General features: G+C 28.9%; 4 protein-coding genes across 4 annotated transcripts; 1 reads left to right on the top strand and 3 right to left on the bottom strand.

Moving 5' to 3' along the window:
• The first annotated feature begins 730 nt into the window (after positions 1-730).
• On the top strand, positions 731-8500 carry LOC145755626 (ARF GTPase-activating protein GIT2-like). Its single transcript, XM_082571873.1, has 17 exons — positions 731-865; positions 1100-1188; positions 1496-1653; positions 1990-2167; positions 2878-3103; positions 3297-3379; positions 3465-3637; positions 3836-3936; positions 4206-4313; positions 4502-4608; positions 4691-4907; positions 4990-5105; positions 5288-5433; positions 5619-5823; positions 5934-6053; positions 6124-6240; positions 6696-8500. Exons 1-17 carry the CDS (start codon positions 802-804, stop codon positions 6801-6803), a joined length of 2316 nt encoding a protein of 771 aa, XP_082427999.1. The 5' UTR covers positions 731-801; the 3' UTR covers positions 6804-8500.
• On the bottom strand, positions 8287-10322 carry LOC145755627 (uncharacterized). The gene is made up of 5 exons (XM_082571874.1): positions 10110-10322; positions 9776-10005; positions 9389-9604; positions 9041-9247; positions 8287-8935 (listed from the first exon to the last, which is right to left on the bottom strand). Exons 1-5 carry the CDS (start codon positions 10174-10176, stop codon positions 8744-8746), a joined length of 912 nt encoding a protein of 303 aa, XP_082428000.1. The 5' UTR covers positions 10177-10322; the 3' UTR covers positions 8287-8743.
• Positions 10207-11287, bottom strand: LOC145755629 (tubulin polyglutamylase complex subunit 1-like). Its single transcript, XM_082571876.1, has one exon. The coding sequence runs from the start codon at positions 11167-11169 to the stop codon at positions 10363-10365; it is 807 nt and encodes a 268-aa protein (XP_082428002.1). The 5' UTR covers positions 11170-11287; the 3' UTR covers positions 10207-10362.
• LOC145755630 (uncharacterized) lies at positions 11252-12037 on the bottom strand. The gene has a single exon (XM_082571877.1). It carries the CDS (start codon positions 12001-12003, stop codon positions 11422-11424), a length of 582 nt encoding a protein of 193 aa, XP_082428003.1. The 5' UTR covers positions 12004-12037; the 3' UTR covers positions 11252-11421.
• Positions 12038-23277: the final 11240 nt, after the last annotated feature.

Raw genomic sequence — 23277 nt, 5'->3', positions numbered from 1 at the left:
ATTTAATTATAAGGAAATATTTGTTTAGTATTCTTGCGCTATGAAGAAATATGTAGCTGAGTAGTCGTAAATGAGTTAACACTTCTGTTTTAAAAGTAAAGGCCCAACACAATAAAACAAATTCAGTAAATAAAAGTAAATGGTGAATAGGGAAGTGGATTGAATTTTAATTTAATTAGGTGTGATACATCTAAAGATTCTGTGGCCACCTAGCTGTTACGGTTCTTATTACGGCTGTTTGGTGTTTATAGGTATATTAGTCGCCTGTCTAGTCTCGCCAAGGCGGCAAGACTGGACTGCCGTTTATTTCGATTTTAGCTCTTTTTTAAATAATAAAATATAATTTCTTAACAGTTTTATATTTACTTTAAACTATTTTTTAGTCTTGTATGGGTTGTAACCACAAAATTTAGCTGTTATGTATTTAAGGAGTTGAGGACATCGTGTTAATCAACCTTTTAAATATTTTTTTATATTAATCATAAATACTTAGTCAGATGTTCCTGTAGCTGTATTTATGTTTGTTTTTCATGTTTCGCATAAAAGCCAATTATAGTAAATTCTGTTTAAGACACTTTGTGTATTTTGTATGTTTGTCAATAGGCTGCAGTTTGGCATAAATTTAAAATTTAATATTCTACAATAGAACAATATTTATTTTGGGAGAATTTGCTTTTTTTGTGTTTTGTTATGGATGAATTATTTTATTTTGTTTCTTTCATATTTTCACAGATGTTCTTAAATATAATGTAAATTATTTAAATTTTCTCGTAACAAATGTGACAGTAATATTGAGGAAAAATGACAAAACCAAATATGTTTCGTTCGTCAAATATTGAAATGTGTGCTGACTGCAGTATGGCAGGTAACTATAATATTAGAATTAAACATACAGTTTAAAAATTGTCTACTTGTACAATTTTATATATACTCTACTGGTGTTTGAAATATATGCCAAAGGCCTATTTTCCATACCAAATATGTAGTCTTTATCTATCTAATTTTAAATTAATTTATATATATAATACTAGTTTAGTTTATGGTATATAATAAAATCTTGGTTTTAAAGTTTTTAAAACGCTTTCAAAATAATATTAAGATCCAGCCTGGGCTTCAGTTAACAGAGGAGTTTTAATGTGTAACGACTGTGCTGGAATACATCGCAATCTTGGGAGACATGTTTCGCAGGTTATAAGTTAAATATTACTACAATTATGTTATGGTTGTTATTAAACTGCTAATTTTACAATACCAGTTTAATAAGTTTTGTACCTGATTACATTCATTCGGTACCATGATCAAATGGAAAATATTGTCAAACAGAAAATCAGAGGGTCTAAAAAATATTAGCTTATAGGAAACTTTAAAATTTAGCCTTACTTTTGGTGGCTTTATGATCTGTATTTACCTTTTTTACTAAAACAGTGTATATATAAAATAAGTAAAATTACATCTATGTTTGTATATAGGTTTAATATTAATTTTATATTTTTAGGTGAAACATTTGAACCGCAGTCAGTGGCACCCGAATCAGCTAAGTATGGTACGTCATCTATCAACAGTTGGTGCTAATTCAATATGGGAGCATTCTTTGCTCGATCCTGCTCAAATGAGAAGCGGAAAACGAAAACCAAGTCCAACAGATTCAGTGCAGTGTGTATTTACTCATTACCATTTTCTAGATACTTGATTATTGTGATTCCTTATATGTTTGTATTTTATTTTGTGCTATTACTTTTAATTCATATCTTTGGTACAAAAACCTAGTTAAACTATGTGACTAAACATCAATACAGGCACTTTCAAATATAAATATGATGTTTTACGATGTTGACTATAAAAATGAAACTGTTTTTTCTTTGCTGACTAATACCAAGATAATTTAGTTTATAAAATGAAAATATATATGTTATAGTTTTGATGACCTAATGTTCCTTAACAAATGTAGAAGTTCTTTAAATAGGGTTAACTAATTGAATTTATTTGCAGCCCGGCTAAAAATGACTTCATTAGAGCAAAATATGAGCAACTCGCCTTCGTACACCGTCCATCACACAGAGATGAAGACGATCTAGGAAGACAACTGCACTCTAGTGTTCGAACTGCTAACCTTGACACGAGTTTGAGATTGTTGTCGCTCGGAGCACAAGCAAACTTTTTCCACACAGTGAGTTCATTGTTTTAAGGTTTTGTGGTAAAATTGTGATTTTCTTTTCTTTGCTAAGAATTATTAAGCTGTATCTTACTAGTTGGCTTGGATTTGCCTATTATTCTCTATATCCATGTTAGTACAGTGGTGTATATTATAATGTCAGTGCAATAACTATATTTTATAACCTGTTTAAATAATGCAAATTTAAAAACAATTTAAAAAAACTTCAGTAATTAATGATTTTGCTTAGCCATATATTTTTTAGATCCATAACTCAAGTAAGGTCTTAAGTTATTGATTAATTAATGCATTTAATGTATTTAAATATATTTTATATCTTATTAATAATTTAGTTTATTGAACTGCTGCTTTGTTCTGGTAATTGTTTAATAATTTAACATCATTCAGCTATATTTATTTGAAACTTAGAAATATTAATCACAAAAGTTAAATTATTGATATATTATTGCTAGTATATTTTGTTATATGCCAATACAGGCTATTTTCCTATTATTTGCACAGAACCTATTACTACTTAATAATAGGGCCGGTTGTGTCATAAATTTCCTCTTTCCTTACTATCATATTCTAACGTTACATTTAAACTGCATGTTAATGTACCTAACAGTCTACTTAAAACAGAAACCATGTTGTAGCTAGTAGTCATACTGTGCATGACCGTTTTTAGCAATTCAGCATTTTTCACAATTTAAATAAAATTACAGGAAAGAGGAAATACTCCGCTTCATGTGGCTGCCAAAGCGGGCCAGTCGCTCCAGGTTGAGCTCCTTGTCACTTACGGAGCTGATCCTGGAGGTTTGGATGCGAACAGAAAGACCCCTGAGGATCTGGCGAGAGAAGAAGGCCATGTTGATCTGGCAGACAGAATTGTGGATTTGCAATATGAGTTGTCAGATCGCTTGTCCTTTTTCGTGTGGAAAATTAAACCAGGTAATACTTTTAAGATATCTCAAAAATTTTTTTGACGTTAGTCCAATAATAAGTCAAGTTTTAGTAACAATATTTTAAAAAGTTACGGTACTTCACCTACCATCATAATTTTTTAATATATACTAAAATGTTAGTCAAATTACTACCTTGTTTTTTGCCATTTTGAAACTTGTTATTTTTAATGTTTCGACAGATCACAAGACCAAAAATCATTACGCAATACCCAAAATCAGGGACAATGGAGTGGGAGTTGATGGCAAAAAGAGATTACAAGCAGTAAGATAAAAATAAGGCCATAAATTTATGATATTTTTGTAAATCCAGTAACTTATCATTTAACCATATTCTACCAACTTTTTAGCTTAGCAACCAGATTTTCGAGGAGCTGGCAATGGATATTTACGACGAAGTTGACCGCCGAGAAACCGAACAAATATGGCAGGAAATGAAACAAGCCACTGGAAAAGTGGCGCCCACTGCTGACCACGTTGCCGTGCCTTTCTTGACAGTGAATCCTGACTACTCAACCACAAGGTAGCAAAATATTCAGGCTCCTCATTTTTCACTAACATTACATTTTTCTGCTTCGTATACTGTCTGTGGTATTGTATTGTTCAAAGGGGTAAAAATTTGAAATTTAATATTTAAAACTAAATGGGCCTAACATTTTTTTTGCAGAGTTTAAATTCGAAAATTTAAATTTGATTTTAAAATACAAGTTAAATCTTATAGAAATCAAGGAAGGCAAAAACTAGCCAGATTTACCAAACAAGAATTTGCTATTTTGATTAATGACATTCTGTATGACATAGTTAGAAGACAATCGATGTACGGTAAGTCATTTGCATACAACTTTCATCCATGAAATATTATGTTTTAATAATGAGGATGTTAGCCATTAAGATGTGAGCTATTGTATTTTATTACTACAACCAGAAGTGAAATAAAAATCAATATTACACTGGGGAATTAAAAAAGTATTGATTTTAAATTAATGTATCTAAGCACAGTTCTCATACATCGGCACTTTTGCTCTGTTTTACTATTTAAAATTCTATAGCCTATTTTTAAGTTATAAGCTTTTGTATTTATTTTTTGATAGATGGTACTCCGCTAATCCAACAACAATCAAACAATATGGTTAATGAGGAACCTATATACGATGATGTGCCTCCTGATTTGGATTATGAGTCAATAGAAAATTCTGTTGGTGAGTTACTTACGGATCTAAAAAACAATTATTAAAAGATTCCTTGTAAAGGGTTTTTTATGTTAATAGAATTATGTTGATATTTAAAATAATTCAGCTTTTATATTAGTAACCCTATAAGAAGACTTTGATAAAACGCACTTTCAAGAATATATAATTTTTAATTTTTAATTGTTTTATTTTTTTAGCGACTGGTCCTTCTTATAACGAATTTCTGAGTGTCAAACAAAAGTTGAAAAAATCAGAAGATGAAGTTTCAAAGTTAAAGGAACTTAACAGAGAACTTTCTAACAAGGTCAGTTTACCTAAAAAACACGTTTTTAATTTTTTAGGACAAGTTCAAACAAGAAAAATCATTTTTTATTATGTTGTTGAAGATGACAACTTTAGCCAAACTAAATCACGAGTTGATGAAACGTCAAAACAACCAACACCAAAACTCATCTGCTTTTAAACCTCCGGGTGATGGTAAATCTCCTACGGCAGTCACCTCGACTCACAAGCCCCCCATTGCATCATTGAGCCCTTTGAGCCCCCGAAGTGCAGCTGGGAATCCCCTCCGACCCACTTCGGTTTACAATTCCCATGACTCTTGTAAGCCACATTAAAACTGTTTCTTTAAAAAATTTTTAGTTATTGCAACAATTTTCTTTTTTATATATAATTTTTTATTTAGTTGGGAGTCAGTCTTCCCTTACATCAGCAGAGGGAAGAGAACGGAGGAAAACTGTTCACGAAACTCAACATCCAGACATTTCTCCACTCATTGCAGCACAAAGTGCTAGCACACAGGTATTTTTATTATGTGTATCGTAAATTTTTTGCACTATGATTTTTTTTTTTAGATTTTTAGTAACTGAAAGTTCATAATGTGTTGCCAAAACCCCTTCACAAAATTGTTACTAAAATACTTGTATTTTCACATTATTGATATATTAAACAACTAAAATATATTTTTAACAACAATCTTTCAGGGTGCCAACAAACCACTCAAAAAAATGCGAGAACAAAGTCCTCATAACAGTGTAGGAAGCGATTACGACAACAATGTGATCACCGGGGGCACTGTAACATCAGCCGGTAGTGGCAGAGTGGGTGAATCACCAAACCAGCAGAAGGAGTAAATTTAAACTATTTGTGTCTTTTTATTTCTGTTATAATTAAAAAATTGGATTAACCAGACCCAGATTACCATTAAGGATTCAGCAGTTCTAGTCTAAACACACACCTTTATGGTGTTTTTTACAAATTTTATAGTTTTCAAAAATTTTAATGATGTTTTTACAATTTTTATGTTTTTTTTAGCCCTACTGCCTCGAACGAAAATACAAACGAAAACAACAACACCACAGTCGATAAAACCTCTTCAAGTTCAAACTCCCCCGAACTTTCACAAGGAGGCGCTACTGAGCAAAAACCTGCAACTGATGCTCCAACTGATGTTTGTGATCCTCAGCAAGGTTTCGAGGGACTTCCGAAAGCTGATATAGTCATCAGAAAAACTGAAACGGTAATTACTAATATTAGTTGATTGCCCATCCATGGACTTTGTTTAAATGTTGTAATATGATCAAAGCTCACAACTAATGTACACTCAATAATCTGGCAATTTTAACAAAGGTGACAAAAAATATTCAAAATCTCCTACAAGCTGCTCAGAAAAAACAGATGGAAAGTTACCTGAGTTGCTCAGAAAATATTTTGGTAGCTGTACGAGAAATTGTTTCATTGTTTCCACAGGTAAAAAGTTTTAAAATGTTAAGAACATTTTGATTTATTATATCATAAACACGAAAAATTTTTGTTGCAGAACCCTACTGTTCCAAATATGAAAGCAATTATTATAAAGCTTGACAGCAGTGCAGCAAAACTTCGCGATCGTTGCCGTGATGTCACAGAGCAAGATCTGGAAGTAAATTCAAAACAGGTATGTTAACATTTAAACGGTTTGTAAGAATGAAAACTGCTTGATACCCTTCCATACTTTTGTTAAAAAATTACTGGTTAAATGTAAAAATATATAATTTTCTTATAATTTTTATTAAATTGTGTAAGAGTGAGTAACATAGGTTGGCAGCATTGGTAGACGCCAATCTACAATTTATCGCAGCGCACTAAATTTAAAACAATTTTATTTGTTGTCACAAAATTAAACAAAGTGTAAAAAATTGCCTTTCAAATAACATATTATTCTGAGTTCTTACCCAGTCTTTGGTCGCCTTCACCAGTTTGGAATACTCTAAACTGTTAGTAGTGTATGTTTATAACCAGCACACTTGGTGTACAGGCTTAGCAGCCTTATGCCCTTTAACACCCTTCTCAAGTCGTTGCAATGTGAAAGAAGTGATTTTGAGATCTTGTATTTCTATTACTTTTCTTTAGATAACTGAAGACATAATCAAGAATGCTTACGAGATTGCCAAAGCTGAAAAGGAATTAGTTACCCTGACAACCAAACTGAGATCAAAAAGCGCCGTATCTTCAAACTAACTATATGCAGTTTATTTTCACAAAATTTTTTTGTTGTATTCATCTTTCGACTTGATGGCCATTCTGCAAAGTTGAAATTACAAAAGCTTTATGTTCGCCACATCATTTCATCTTAATCAGATTTTTTGTTACAATGAAGCAAATATAATTTAAACACCACATAGGAGCAAATTTTGCATTAAAAAAGAAGAAAATTTTAGGATTGAAATTTGATATTAAATTATGGTATCAACTATATTTACAACATTCGAAATCCATTGTTGTTCATCTGAAAAGTATTGTTTAACTTTTTGAGGACTAGCTGGTGTTTTAAGTTAATCATGTCTAAATATTTTATTCTATAATCTTATATTATGTTCATCATTTATATTATGTTATAAAATTTATCAGAAATGGCTACTTTTGTATGGTAAAGCAAATTGGGTTAAATTTTAAATAATTCAACAATTAGAAACGCTACAAAAAAGTTGGAATATGTTTTTAAACAGTGATTTTTAAAAAACTAATCAAATTTGTCTTACCATCCTAAAGGCTATTTTACGCTTTGTTACCGAAATAAAAAGTTTTTGTAACAAATCGATTTCTTCGATGGTACTTATTCAAGACAATATTTTTTTGCAAATATCTTTTATCTTCATTGCTTTTTTATCAATTTTTTTTGTAAAAATATTCCATTATGTACTCAGTGACAAGCTTTTTGTTGTTACTTAAGTGTGCTAAAAATCATTTTTTGTCTAAAGTAAAGAATTTGACATCATTTCAATGGTAACATATATTAATTTTTTTTGTTGATCTTAAAATTTTTGTCCATAATGTAAATTTTTTACATGACTAAATTTAGTTTTAAATCCTGCTAAGCAAAGATTATGAACCGTCGATTTTTTTGTATTTGTACGCAACAACATTGATATGTTTACTTTTTTTTAATCAGTGCTTACAAATCATTTTTGCATGCTGAAGTAACAACGCTTGAGGTAACAAATTTACCAATATCAGTAATTAATTTATTTCAAGTTGATGCATTTTTTACCAACCTTACTATTAAAGCAATACAGTTATTATACAAATATAATTTAGTTGCTTACTCTGTGTTATATGTTTTGATTATTTTTTCATCTTTGCAGGCCATCAATTATACTGTACTTTTAAGATATATTGATATGCTCAAAAAATGGCTTATAAGCTTTTGCAAAGAGCAACACAGCGTTTTACGTTAATACAAATCACTGTATCATTAAAACAAAGCTGGTCAACTTTTTGGGTTCTCTTGTAATTTTAAACCACATTTTTTTAATAACTCTATAGTAGCAAGCGTCTAAGTTAAAACAAATTCAATTACTTTTGCGGTCCTACCGCAACTTCCACTGCGTTTTGCATTAATTTTTGTTCTTTTTTCGTTCTATTGTTATTCTTTAATATCTTGTTAGCTGTACTGCAAATAAACAATCTAGAAAAAGCATTCATTTTAATAATTGGTCAAATGCAATGGGGTCTATGCCTAAGCCAGAAAATCACATTGCCATCTTAAATTATTTCTGTATTTCTTTGAAATGAAAATACCCTTTTAGCACGAAAAATAAAACGATGTTGAAGATAAATAATAATCATTAAAGTTATTCACATAAATTATTTTACACATTGCCATAACAAAATGTATAACATTTCCCTTTATGATTATAATCCTACCCAAAAATAATGTAAAGATAATGATTTTTTAAATAAAATAGTACCATAAATATCTTATTCTTTTAACAATAGCACTAACAGTTGTTGTGATATAAAAAAAGGGGGGCACAGTCCTACGAAAATGTAATAGTGTTTGCAACATTTGAATAAGAATTAAACAGGAAAAAGTAAATTTGCAACGAATTGATACAAACTATATCTGTGTATTGTGTTTTACATTTATTTGTATTTTACTACTGCATTTTATCTATAAGTTATTCTGTTTTTCTTTTCCAAATTGTGGTATGAGCTACTGTCCACTGATGCTTGCGTAAAGTCTCACGAATTAAAAATGGGACGTCGATAGCATCAACCAGTTCAAAATGTGATCCTAACACTTGTTTCATCGTATCAAACGCCCTTACCTCTTCACCTTTACTGTCAAGGTACCCACCAAGCCATTTATCCTGTAACGTTAAGTAAATTTTATTATACATATAAATATAAAAAACTAAAAAAGTTTAACATTTACTTCTAGATTTGCAATACATAGAAATGTGTTGAACACAAACCTTTGGAGTGTAGTCTTCCAAAAACGTGTACGGACTAGTGATCACGCATATGCCACTGGGAGTGACTAGTTGGGAAAGTCTAAGTAGAAAATCTTTTGGATTGGGAAGTCGGCATATTAGATTGGCTGCCAGCACGCAACCAAACTTTCCAAGGTCCAGGGGAAGATGACAGGCATCACCTTGCTGGAATTTGCAGCGACTCCGATCCTAAAAATTAACAGATTTCTCAAAAATTTAAAAAGTAAGTTTTTTATTTTAGATATAGTTTTAAAATAAAATTTGTCACTTCAATATATTTTCCCTTGTTTATGTTTTATATAAAATTTAGATGTCTGTCAAATAGCGTACCAAATTGGAAGGCACAACTGCTTTGTGTTTAGTAACCAAGTGACCTTCAACTTTGGCTTCATACTGCATTGAACCTTGTTCTTTTAGAGCCTGACAAGTTTTAATGAATCCATGGCTGTAGTCTATTCCTATCACCTCAGAAAACTCGGAAGCTAGTTCGAATGAGGCTCGACCAACAGCACAGCCAATATCTAACGCACGACTAGGTATGTCAGACTAAATAATTGAAAATTACATTAGTTTAAGATTTTTAACCCAGTGTTTGTTGTTTAATTTCTTATACTAAAGTTTTTAGTAATAAAACAGTGGTAGTTTTATTTATTTATTACTACTTGAATATTTTATAAGTTTGATATTTAATTTTAACTTTATGGGTGTAACACTTACCGAAGGTTTGTAATATTTCAAACAAATTTCTGCTGTTCTTTTTGGAAAATCGAAACCATTTTGGGGGCCATCAAACAGACAATTAACGGAAGGTCCCCCATAGTTAAAAGTTAGGTATTCGTTTAGCATTGTTACTGATTCGTACGGGTTATCGGTCTCGTTTTTAGTTTTGTTTCGTAGGGCATACTTGATTTTCTCTTTGGAGAGATAAAATATGGCTGCCCCACATCCTTAAGAATAAAGTCAGAATTAGTTTGTTGATTTTTTTAAGCTTTGTATGTAAGGCTTTAAGTAAAAATTATGCAATTGGTTAAAAATTTAATCTAAAATCTACCGATTCCTGCAGCTGTGGCTAATGTTGTTTTCCAATTACAGGAACCCCACTGACAATTGAAAGACATGATTGTAAAAATTAAATTATAAACCTGTAATCTACAAAAATAGTTTATATAAAATATATCTACATCTAAACAAATAAACTTAAAATCTAGTACAACAAAAAATGAAAATTAATTAAAATAATCTATAGCAAAGTAATTTTTTTAAAAGGCACAGTTTAAAAATTACGAAAATTTTTTTAACACAGTTTACTTTAAATATATAACTTTTGATAAAAACACTTCGACCATTGCGTGTACAAAATCCTTTTCACTCATGGTAGTTTTGTCCTCAGGATTTTTTCCCAGCACATTGGCCGAAATATAGTTTGGTCGTAACTGATAACCCACATTAAGCACAGCTTTGAGATCACCTTTTTCAGCATGGTCAGAGTTTTGATCTTCTGTCACTAGGTTCGAAAAAGTTTCAATTATCGAATCGCAGACCGGTTTGCTTGCTACAGAACTAGAAAATTTACCACACAGAGTTAGAAAAATATTTTTGCACAATTTCTGAAAATCTTCACACAGAAAGCATGCGGTAACACCGTAACTAAATATATTAAATAAAACAACTTCGTTGCCATGACAGCTGATTCTTTTAAGTAATTCTGTGAATATTTCAGTGGGCATATTCTCAGAGAGACCGGTCAGTAGCTCATCATACACAGTGCCTATTAACCCTGGCCTTTTAATGGAAATTTTTTTTGATGTAGGGTTCTTTGGAACACTGACAATGTCATAGGCGATCATCAGATTGGTTTCAAAAGCGCACTGGGAATGGTGTGCAAGTTTTAAAACATTGATCGCGTTGACAACCTTGTCATTTTTATCACTCGCAGAAATTTGATCAAAATAATTGGCTAAAAACAGCATCGGCTCGTCAGGTTGATTTTCAATCAATTTTAACAGACCGGTTTGCATCATTTTGGGAATCTCATTTTTTTCCAAATATTCAAAGTGGGCATGTTTTCTCACTTCAAAGTCGGAGGCAGTTTCTTTCTTTTTTTCGGTCATGTTTTAATTTAATTAGTGCACCTCCTAAAATTTTCTTTGGTAGGGTATTAGAAACAACTTTAAAATTAAGGTAAAACTATACCTTGTAAACAAAAAAATAAACTTCATTAATTTTTTTTACACATACTATGGAATAAAAAAACTTTCACTAATTTATTAAGGTCATATAAAAGCAAAATATTTAGTAGGTGCCTTGCCTACTTGCTTAGCAGAAAGAGAAAAAAAAATATAGCATTATCCTTAAAACTTATTCTATAAATTTCTCAATATTGAATTATCAAAGCTATTAATGTCATTTGTTTCCTTGTAGTGTTTTAAAACACAGTCATAGTATTGTTGTATAATTGGAACTTTTTCCATATCCAATACCTCTCCGGTCACAATACTGTTTTTTATAGTTTCCCTCTTCTTTTTATCAACTTTGGTCTTCTTGAAGATGCTCTTGTCCTTTAAATACATATCTTTACATTCGTAATAAAAGTCTGGGTCAACGAATTTTTTGTTCATGCATTCAAACATGTCAATAGATTCCTGCTTGCAAGTTCTAAAAGTCATAAAACTTTCCAGCGAGCCTTTTTTTGGCTTGCGACAACATGCGTTAAATTTCTCCACCAATTCTTTGCATTCAACTGTTCTTGCCTTGTCCCTCATGTATTTCGCAATAATTACATCTTTTTCAACTTTTCTAAGAGTTGGATCCAGGTCGATTTTGTGGAAGGAGGTGTTTTCAACATAGTTGTTGGTGTATTTAACTACAAACAATCCGAATGCCCCTATTCCTGCAGTTCCGACAGCAAATCGAAAAAACATTGGATTTTTAAGCCCATTAAACATATTCAGATAATATAATTATAGAAAAAATTATAAGTAGAAACCTATAAAGCAAAATAGCAACATGATAAACAAAACCCCTACATACTGACATAAATTATGCAAAATTCCTTAACTTAACTTTACCCTAAAAATCCAAAGCAAGAACAACTAAAAACCGGATATACGGTAAAGAATCCAACCCGAGGACAACTTCACCTGCAGACAACTCAACTCAGCCTGTGAATAAATTAACTTGTGAATGTAGACAGGCGTCGTAACGTAACTATGACACATGTGGTATCAGAATTTTGAAATGATGCACCATTATTTAGTGCATGACGCAATAATTTAGGCGTTATCCTTAAAAGTATTATTATTATTATTGTTATGGTTCGAAATCTTAGATTTCGAAACATATTGTTATTGTCATTATACTTATTATTCTTATGGTTCGAAATCTTAGATTTCGAAACATATTGTTATTGTCCGTATATTTATTATTATGGTTCGAAATCTTAGATTTCGAAACATATTTTTATTGTCCGTATATTTATTTTTATTCTTACTAATCCGAATTTTGAAATCGAATAACTTTTGATTTTGTGTATTTTAATTTTTTAAATTTTAGTATGTTGTTTATTATACCACTGTCATTCTGCTAGAATTTTTTTTTTTTTTAATCCTAGCAAAACTCCGCATTTTTCCGCGTAAGTGCATGTTAATATAAATTGGTAAATCGGTAACACAAAAAACTAAAAATAATAAATTAATTATTGTTCTATTAATGTTATTCTCATTGTTTATCCCAATTTTGACTCCGATATTAAACCAATAATTTTGCAAGATGCAGATTTTGCATTAGCGCAAATTATTGACATTTTATATAATGTTAAATAAACAATATCAAAAGTTATAGTAAAATCAAAAAACAATAAAGAAACAAGATTTTGCTCCGACCCGAATTAAAATACTACCGACATTATGAAATTTAAAAAAAAATTAACATCATATGAAGCGAATTAAAAAGAAGGTGTATGTTAATTTTTAAAATAAACAATTTCGTTTACGCGAACTATCGACCGAAAACTGATATCAAAGATGTCGAAAATTCGACAAATCTTTTTATTTCCGAGTTATTTTAAAATACTTTCCGACATTATGAAGTTCAAAAAAATTTAATCACAGCTAGGTTCTGCAATTATCTAAAAGTTTGCGCAGTTTTAAGTTGCACATTTTGCGTTTTCGCTAATTATCGACATTTTAAATATTATAAAAGAAACAATATCCCGCTCCTTTAGGCGAAAAACGAAACCCACTCTTCAGCAGAAACTACTTTCCCAAAAAAATATACGAGCCAAATTTTATTCATAAATAAGTAATTGTAAATTAAATTGCAAGCAAAGTTTAAAACGAAACAACCTTCGTTTGCAAAAGTTATAGTAATTTCAAAAAACAATAAAGAAACAAAATTTCGCTCCGACCCAATTAAAAATACTTTCCGACATTATGAAATTAAAAAAAATTTAACATCATATTAATTGAATTAAAAAGAAAGTGTATGTTAATTTTCAAAATGAACAAACTTAGTTTACGCGAACTATTGACCGAAAACTGTTAACAAAAATGTCGGAAATTCGGCAAATCTTTTTATTTCCGAGTTATTTTAAAATACTTTCCGACATTATGAAATTGAAATAAATTTAACACCATATTAAACGAGTTAAAAAGAAAGTGTATGTTAATTTTTAAAATGAACAAATTTCGTTTACGCGAACTATCGACCGAAAACTGATATCAAATATGTCAAAAATTCGGCAAATCTTTTTATTTCCGAGTTATTTTGAAATACTTTTCGACATTAGAAAATTAATAAAAACCTGACAATATTTAATCTATACTGAAATAAAAGACTATTAAGTTTTAAGTTGAACAAATTTAAATAACGTAAGGTATCGATCAAAATTTTTTTTTTTTAAATACCATGGGGATTAAATTTTCAAAGTTAATTATAGAGCAATCTTAGTTTAAAAGCCCGGATCCCACGACAAGGGGTTGCTCTTCATCCGGGAAAGAAGAAAAGAAAAAGAAAGATAAAAAATGAAAATGTGTTTTGTAGATATAGTAGTAATTGTTGTTGTTGATGGTTAAAAAGTGGCAAAAAAGTTAAAAAGTCAATCGGTTACTACAAAAAATTTAGATAAATGAAAACAAAAATTATAAAATAGAAATAACAGAGACAGATAATAATAGAATTATAGCACATATTTAAATTAATAGATAGATTTAATAGAAGGGTGTAAATTAAAAAGTTGTTTTAAATAAGAGGCAATTGTTATAGAGAAAAAATATACAATAAGAATATAAAACTGAAATGAAAATTTGTTTTGGAATTAATTCAATAGAAAAAATCTGGTTTTAAGTTGCCCTTATCAGTTTGGTAAATACATCAGACTATAAACGTTTACCTGACCAGTAAGTCTTTGATTTTTCAAGAAATGCATATAAAAGCAGTTTGAATGTTGCTCACCTATCAGCTAGATTCAAGGTTGTCGCAATAGGTTACGCAACAAATTCCCCATTCGTGACAAATTTGAGTATATGTTTTATTTTGTAAAACTGCATAAAAAAATATTAATATTTCACTATCTAAAACTTGTCTAACATAATTTTCACAATAACCCAATTCATTGTTTGAACTTAAAAGATGATTATAAAGATCATGTTTGTAATTTAAGATAGATGGTTTAAACAATAAACGAATTCTGGGTGGAATAACAAATTCACCGATTTTTTTTGTGAAATGCCCTATGTGCTGTTCCAGACAAAATTGATTTTTGATAAAAAAGTTAAGTTGCGATAAATATTTTCAGTTACAGGGCAACTAAATATATTGTGTTGACTAAGTTTGTAATTTCTACCCTTTAAAAATAAAGAATGACGATAACCATATACAGTGTTTTTTGATTTATCAAATGGCAATGTTATGATAGTTAAAATTTGTTTTTGTACATTTTGTAACAACGGGCTACTTGTTTCTGGCCAAGAAACATCTTTTATGTAATTGTAACTAAAGTCCATAAAGAAAGTCTTAAGTTTATGTAAAGACCTAAAATCATTATTATCGAAAGTTTTACATCCAAGTAAATTGTCGCCGCCATTTACCTGCTTATTTAAGGTCGATTTAAGATCAGTATTTATAATGTTATTCACTTCTGTTTTATGACTTTCTGTGGGTAAAATTACATTTTTCTCGGGAACAACACAACTATTATCATCGTCACCAAGTATTGTAGTACCAACTAACGTATAAAAAAATAAATAGCCGTTTTTATTAATGTCGTCGTAAGCCGTTTCATGATTAACAGTTTTAATTATTGTTGCAGCAGTGTCGTCGCATTTATATATATTTTTGCCATTGTCCAAAATGTTATAAGTTACGTAATGACCAGAAACAAGAGATGCGCCCAAATGCACTACGACAGACCTTAACTTATAAGTTTTTTGAGTATTAGAATCGGAATTAAAGAATTCTAAATGTTTGTCGGGACAAATTGGAGTTTGAATTTTTTGCAGCTCGCCTGCTCTAAATAAGGATATTACTAATAAACTTGGGGTATTAATAAAATTGCAATTATTGATATTTTTGCAAGGGCATTCCTGGCAGTTATCGGGTTCATTAATTGCTTTAAAATAATTAGAAATATAACTTGATAATTTACTATCCTTAATTGTAGGGTTGATCGGAATTAACATTATATTAGGGGTTATTTGAAAGTTTGCGGGACGAACCAAATTACACGATTCGCAAGTTAAAACCGAACTACATAAAATTTCTGTGTCACAACCGATCAAATTTAACAAGTCACAAAAATCATTATTTTTTACAAAAAAATCGCTTGCGTCCTGTTGATTTCCGAATTTAAAATTATAACTCATACAAACTTTTTTTACGGTTTCTAAATGAAATTGATTATCAACGTTATCGTTTAAACTAATTGTATGAATTAATTGAAAAAGATTAAGCCAATCTGAATTTATAGTATTTATCATGGTTTCGGTTATGAAAAATGGTTCAACTATTGCCATTACAGCATGCATAACTGAATTAAACCAACAAATGTTGTCACTATTTAATAAACCTGTGAAATGCAAGTGTGCAATTGATACATTGGCTTGTATGCCAGAATTAAAGTTTGTCGCAATTTTAAACAAAGTAAAAACAACCCAACACCTGTATAAATCTAAATCCTGAAAAAAAACATTTTTAATTTTTGTATTTTCGCATAAAATGTCTGTTGTCGGAAATAAAAATAACTCGGAAATAAAAAGATTTGTCGAATTTTCGACATATTTGTTAACAGTTTTCGGTCGATAGTTCGCGTAAACGAAATTTGTTCATTTTAAAAATTAACATACACCTTCTTTTTAATTCGGTTAATATGATGTTAAATTTTTTTTAATTTCATAATGTCGGAAAGTATTTTTAATTGGGTCGGAGCGAAATCTTGTTTCTTTATTGTTTTTTGAAATTACTATAACTTTTGCAAACAAAGGTTGTTTCGCTTTAAACTTTGCTTGCAATTTTAATTTACAATTACTTATTTATGAATAAATCTTGACTCGTATATTTTTTTGGGAAAGTAGTTTCTGCTGGAGAGTGGGATTCGTTTTTGGCCTAAAGGAGCGGGATATTGTTTCTTTTATAGTATTTAAAATGTCGATAATTAGCGAAAACGCAAAATGTGCAACTTAAAACTGCGCAAACTTTTATATAATTGCAGAACCTAGCTGTGATTAAATTTTTTTGAACTTCATAATGTCGAAAAGTATTTTAAAATAACTCGGAAATAAAAAGATTTGCCGAATTTTCGACATATTTGTTAACAGTTTTCGGTCGATAGTTCGCGTAAACGAAATTTGTTCATTTTAAAAATTAACATACATCTTCTTTTTAATTCGTTTAATATGGTGTTAAATTTATTTTAATTTCATAATGTCGGAAAGTATTTTAAAATAACTCGGAAATAAAAAGATTTGTCGAATTTTCGACATATTTGTTAACAGTTTTCGGTCAATGGTTTGCGTAAACTAAGTTTGTTCATTTTAAAAGTTAACATACACCTTCTTTTTAATTCGTTTAATATGGTGTTAAATTTATTTCAACTTCATAATGTCGGAAAGTATTTTAAAATAACTCGGAAATAAAAAGATTTGTCGAATTTTCGACATATTTGTTAACAGTTTTCGGTCAATAGTTCGCGTAAACTAAGTTTGTTCATTTTGAAAATTAACATAAACTTTCTTTTTAATTCAATTAATATGATGTTAAATTTTTTTTAATTTCATAATGTCGGAAAGTATTTTTAATTGGGTCGGAGCGAAATCTTGTTTCTTTATTGTTTTTTGAAATTACTATAACTTTTGCAAACAAAAGTTGTTTCGCTTTAAACTTTGCTTGCAATTTTAATTTACAATTACTTATTTATGAATAAAACTTGGCTCGTATATTTTTTGGGGAAAGTAGTTTCTGCTGGAGAGTGGGATTCGTTTTTCGCCTAAAGGAGCGGGATATTGTTTCTTTTATAGTATTTAAAATGTCGATAATAAGCGAAAACGCAAAATGTGCAACTTAAAACTGCGCAAACTTTTAGATAATTGCAGAACCTAGCTGTGATTAAATTTTTTTAAACTTCATAATGTCGGAAAGTATTTTAAAATAACTCGGAAATAAAAAGATTTGTCGAATTTTCGACATATTTGTTAACAGTTTTCGGTCAATGGTTTGCGTAAACTAAGTTTGTTCATTTTAAAAGTTAACATACACCTTTTTTTTAATTCGTTTAATATGGTGTTAAATTTATTTCAACTTCATAATGTCGGAAAGTATTTTAAAATAACTCGGAAATAAAAAGATTTGTCGAATTTTCGACATATTTGTTAACAGTTTTCGGTCAATAGTTCGCGTAAACTAAGTTTGTTCATTTTGAAAATTAACATAAACTTTCTTTTTAATTCAATTAATATGATGTTAAATTTTTTTTAATTTCATAATGTCGGAAAGTATTTTTAATTGGGTCGGAGCGAAATCTTGTTTCTTTATTGTTTTTTGAAATTAATATAACTTTTGCAAACAAAGGTTGTTTCGCTTTAAACTTTGCTTGCAATTTTAATTTACAATTACTTATTTATGAATAAAACTTGGCTCGTATATTTTTTGGGGAAAGTAGTTTCTGCTGGAGAGTGGGATTCGTTTTTCGCCTAAAGGAGCGGGATATTGTTTCTTTTATAGTATTTAAAATGTCGATAATAAGCGAAAACGCAAAATGTGCAACTTAAAACTGCGCAAACTTTTAGATAATTGCAGAACCTAGCTGTGATTAAATTTTTTTAAACTTCATAATGTCGGAAAGTATTTTAAAATAACTCGGAAATAAAAAGATTTGTCGAATTTTCGACATATTTGTTAACAGTTTTCGGTCAATGGTTCGCGTAAACTAAGTTTGTTCATTTTAAAAGTTAACATGCACCTTTTTTTTAATTCGTTTAATATGGTGTTAAATTTATTTCAACTTCATAATGTCGGAAAGTATTTTAAAATAACTCGGAAATAAAAAGATTTGTTGAATTTTCGACATATTTGTTAACAGTTTTCGGTCAATAGTTCGCGTAAACTAAGTTTGTTCATTTTGAAAATTAACATAAACTTTCTTTTTAATTCAATTAATATGATGTTAAATTTTTTTTAATTTCATAATGTCGGAAAGTATTTTTAATTGGGTCGGAGCGAAATCTTGTTTCTTTATTGTTTTTTGAAATTAATATAACTTTTGCAAACAAAGGTTGTTTCGCTTTAAACTTTGCTTGCAATTTTAATTTACAATTACTTATTTATGAATAAAACTTGGCTCGTATATTTTTTGGGGAAAGTAGTTTCTGCTGGAGAGTGGGATTCGTTTTTCGCCTAAAGGAGCGGGATATTGTTTCTTTTATAGTATTTAAAATGTCGATAATAAGCGAAAACGCAAAATGTGCAACTTAAAACTGCGCAAACTTTTAGATAATTGCAGAACCTAGCTGTGATTAAATTTTTTTAAACTTCATAATGTCGGAAAGTATTTTAAAATAACTCGGAAATAAAAAGATTTGTCGAATTTTCGACATATTTGTTAACAGTTTTCGGTCAATGGTTCGCGTAAACTAAGTTTGTTCATTTTAAAAGTTAACATGCACCTTTTTTTTAATTTGTTTAATATGGTGTTAAATTTATTTCAACTTCATAATGTCGGAAAGTATTTTAAAATAACTCGGAAATAAAAAGATTTGTTGAATTTTCGACATATTTGTTAACAGTTTTCGGTCAATAGTTCGCGTAAACTAAGTTTGTTCATTTTGAAAATTAACATAAACTTTCTTTTTAATTCAATTAATTTGATGTTAAATTTTTTTTAATTTCATAATGTCGGAAAGTATTTTTAATTGGGTCGGAGCGAAATCTTGTTTCTTTATTGTTTTTTGAAATTACTATAACTTTTGCAAACAAAGGTTGTTTCGCTTTAAACTTTGCTTGCAATTTTAATTTACAATTACTTATTTATGAATAAAACTTGGCTCGTATATTTTTTTGGGAAAGTAGTTTCTGCTGGAGAGTGGGATTTGTTTTTGGCCTAAAGGAGCGGGATATTGTTTCTTTTATAGTATTTAAAATGTCGATAATAAGCGAAAACGCAAAATGTGCAACTTAAAACTGCGCAAACTTTTAGATAATTGCAGAACCTAGCTGTGATTAAATTTTTTTAAACTTCATAATGTCGGAAAGTATTTTAAAATAACTCGGAAATAAAAAGATTTGTCGAATTTTCGACATATTTGTTAACAGTTTTCGGTCAATGGTTCGCGTAAACTAAGTTTGTTCATTTTAAAAGTTAACATGCACCTTTTTTTTAATTCGTTTAATATGGTGTTAAATTTATTTCAACTTCATAATGTCGGAAAGTATTTTAAAATAACTCGGAAATAAAAAGATTTGTCGAATTTTCGACATATTTGTTAACAGTTTTCGGTCAATAGTTCGCGTAAACTAAGTTTGTTCATTTTGAAAATTAACATAAACTTTCTTTTTAATTCAATTAATTTGATGTTAAATTTTTTTTAATTTCATAATGTCGGAAAGTATTTTTAATTGGGTCGGAGCGAAATCTTGTTTCTTTATTGTTTTTTGAAATTACTATAACTTTTGCAAACAAAGGTTGTTTCGCTTTAAACTTTGCTTGCAATTTTAATTTACAATTACTTATTTATGAATAAAACTTGGCTCGTATATTTTTTGGGGAAAGTAGTTTCTGCTGGAGAGTGGGATTCGTTTTTCGCCTAAAGGAGCGGGATATTGTTTCTTTTATAGTATTTAAAATGTCGATAATAAGCGAAAACGCAAAATGTGCAACTTAAAACTGCGCAAACTTTTAGATAATTGCAGAACCTAGCTGTGATTAAATTTTTTTAAACTTCATAATGTCGGAAAGTATTTTAAAATAACTCGGAAATAAAAAGATTTGTCGAATTTTCGACATATTTGTTAACAGTTTTCGGTCAATGGTTCGCGTAAACTAAGTTTGTTCATTTTAAAAGTTAACATGCACCTTTTTTTTAATTCGTTTAATATGGTGTTAAATTTATTTCAACTTCATAATGTCGGAAAGTATTTTAAAATAACTCGGAAATAAAAAGATTTGTCGAATTTTCGACATATTTGTTAACAGTTTTCGGTCAATAGTTCGCGTAAACTAAGTTTGTTCATTTTGAAAATTAACATAAACTTTCTTTTTAATTCAATTAATATGATGTTAAATTTTTTTTAATTTCATAATGTCGGAAAGTATTTTTAATTGGGTCGGAGCGAAATCTTGTTTCTTTATTGTTTTTTGAAATTAATATAACTTTTGCAAACAAAGGTTGTTTCGCTTTAAACTTTGCTTGCAATTTTAATTTACAATTACTTATTTATGAATAAAACTTGGCTCGTATATTTTTTGGGGAAAGTAGTTTCTGCTGGAGAGTGGGATTCGTTTTTCGCCTAAAGGAGCGGGATATTGTTTCTTTTATAGTATTTAAAATGTCGATAATAAGCGAAAACGCAAAATGTGCAACTTAAAACTGCGCAAACTTTTAGATAATTGCAGAACCTAGCTGTGATTAAATTTTTTTAAACTTCATAATGTCGAAAAGTATTTTAAAATAACTCGGAAATAAAAAGATTTGTCGAATTTTCGACATATTTGTTAACAGTTTTCGGTCAATGGTTCGCGTAAACTAAGTTTGTTCATTTTAAAAGTTAACATGCACCTTTTTTTTAATTCGTTTAATATGGTGTTAAATTTATTTCAACTTCATAATGTCGGAAAGTATTTTAAAATAACTCGGAAATAAAAAGATTTGTCGAATTTTCGACATATTTGTTAACAGTTTTCGGTCAATAGTTCGCGTAAACTAAGTTTGTTCATTTTGAAAATTAACATAAACTTTCTTTTTAATTCAATTAATTTGATGTTAAATTTTTTTTAATTTCATAATGTCGGAAAGTATTTTTAATTGGGTCGGAGCGAAATCTTGTTTCTTTATTGTTTTTTGAAATTACTATAACTTTTGCAAACAAAGGTTGTTTCGCTTTAAACTTTGCTTGCAATTTTAATTTACAATTACTTATTTATGAATAAAACTTGGCTCGTATATTTTTTGGGGAAAGTAGTTTCTGCTGGAGAGTGGGATTCGTTTTTCGCCTAAAGGAGCGGGATATTGTTTCTTTTATAGTATTTAAAATGTCGATAATAAGCGAAAACGCAAAATGTGCAACTTAAAACTGCGCAAACTTTTAGATAATTGCAGAACCTAGCTGTGATTAAATTTTTTTAAACTTCATAATGTCGGAAAGTATTTTAAAATAACTCGGAAATAAAAAGATTTGCCGAATTTTCGACATATTTGTTAACAGTTTTCGGTCAATAGTTCGCGTAAACTAAGTTTGTTTATTTTGAAAATTAACATACACTTTCTTTTTAATTCGTTTAATATGATGTTAAATGTCGGAAAGTATTTTTAATTGGGTCGGAGCGAAATCTTGTTTCTTTATTGTTTTTTGACTTTAATATAACTTTTAATATTGTTTATTTAATATTATTTAAAAGGTCGATAATTTGCGCTACCGCAAAATCTGCATTTTGCAAAATTGCCTGGTTTATTATCCGAGTCGACATCGGAATAAACAAAGAGAATAATATTAACATTCATGTAACAATAATTAATTTATTATGTTTAGTTTTTTGTATTACCGATTTACCAATTTATATTAACATACACTTACGCGGAAATTAAAAAAAAAAAAAATTCTAGCAGAATGACAGTGGTTTTATTATCATATTGTGTTTCAATCCTCTTATTTTGATAATTTAAATATTAGTAATTAATAGGTGTTTGTTTATTAAAATTTAGAGATCGTTATTAAGTTTTCAAATTTTGGTCAGTTATATATCATAATATTAATAACTCGAAAATGGATTAAAAATTTAATTTTTGTTTGTTTATTAAAAATTAAAGTTTGATATTAGGCATTTAAAATTTAATATAATGTATTTTATGATATTAGTAATTAAAATACATGTTTAAAAAATAATTTTTGTTTGTTTATTTTATTTAAATGCTTGTTTATTTATTAAAAATCAAAAATCAATTTTATGAATTTAAAATTTAGTATAATGTATATCCTGATATTAACAACATAAAACTGGGTTGAAAAATTAATTTTATTTGTACAATATATTTAAATGCTTGTTTGTTTATTAAAAATCAAAGATATATAATATTCTTAGTTAAGGTGTATGCATATTTTTTTTTATTTCTAAAAATTTATGCTAAAAATAATTAAATAATTTCGAACCATATTTTATTTATCACATAAATCTAGTTATTATGGTTCGAAATCTTAGATTTCGAAACATATTGTTATTGTCCGTATATTTATTTTTATTTTTATTTTTACTAATCCGAATTTTGAAATCGAATAACTTTTGATTTTGTGTATATTAATTTTTAGAATTTTAGTATGTTGTTTATTATCATATTGTGTTTCAATCCTCCTATTTTGATAGTTTAAATATTATTAATTAGTAATTAATAGGTGTTTGTTTATTAAAATTTAAAGATCATTATTAAGTTTTCAAATTTTGGTCAGTTATATATCATAATATTAATAATTCGAAAATGGATTAAAAATTTAATTTTTGTTTGTTTATTATATTTAAATTC

Source organism: Corella eumyota, chromosome 6 (genome assembly GCF_963082875.1).
Source record: "Corella eumyota chromosome 6, kaCorEumy4.1, whole genome shotgun sequence".
NCBI lineage: Eukaryota > Metazoa > Chordata > Ascidiacea > Phlebobranchia > Corellidae > Corella > Corella eumyota.
This window is presented reverse-complemented; position numbering and strand designations above follow the sequence as displayed.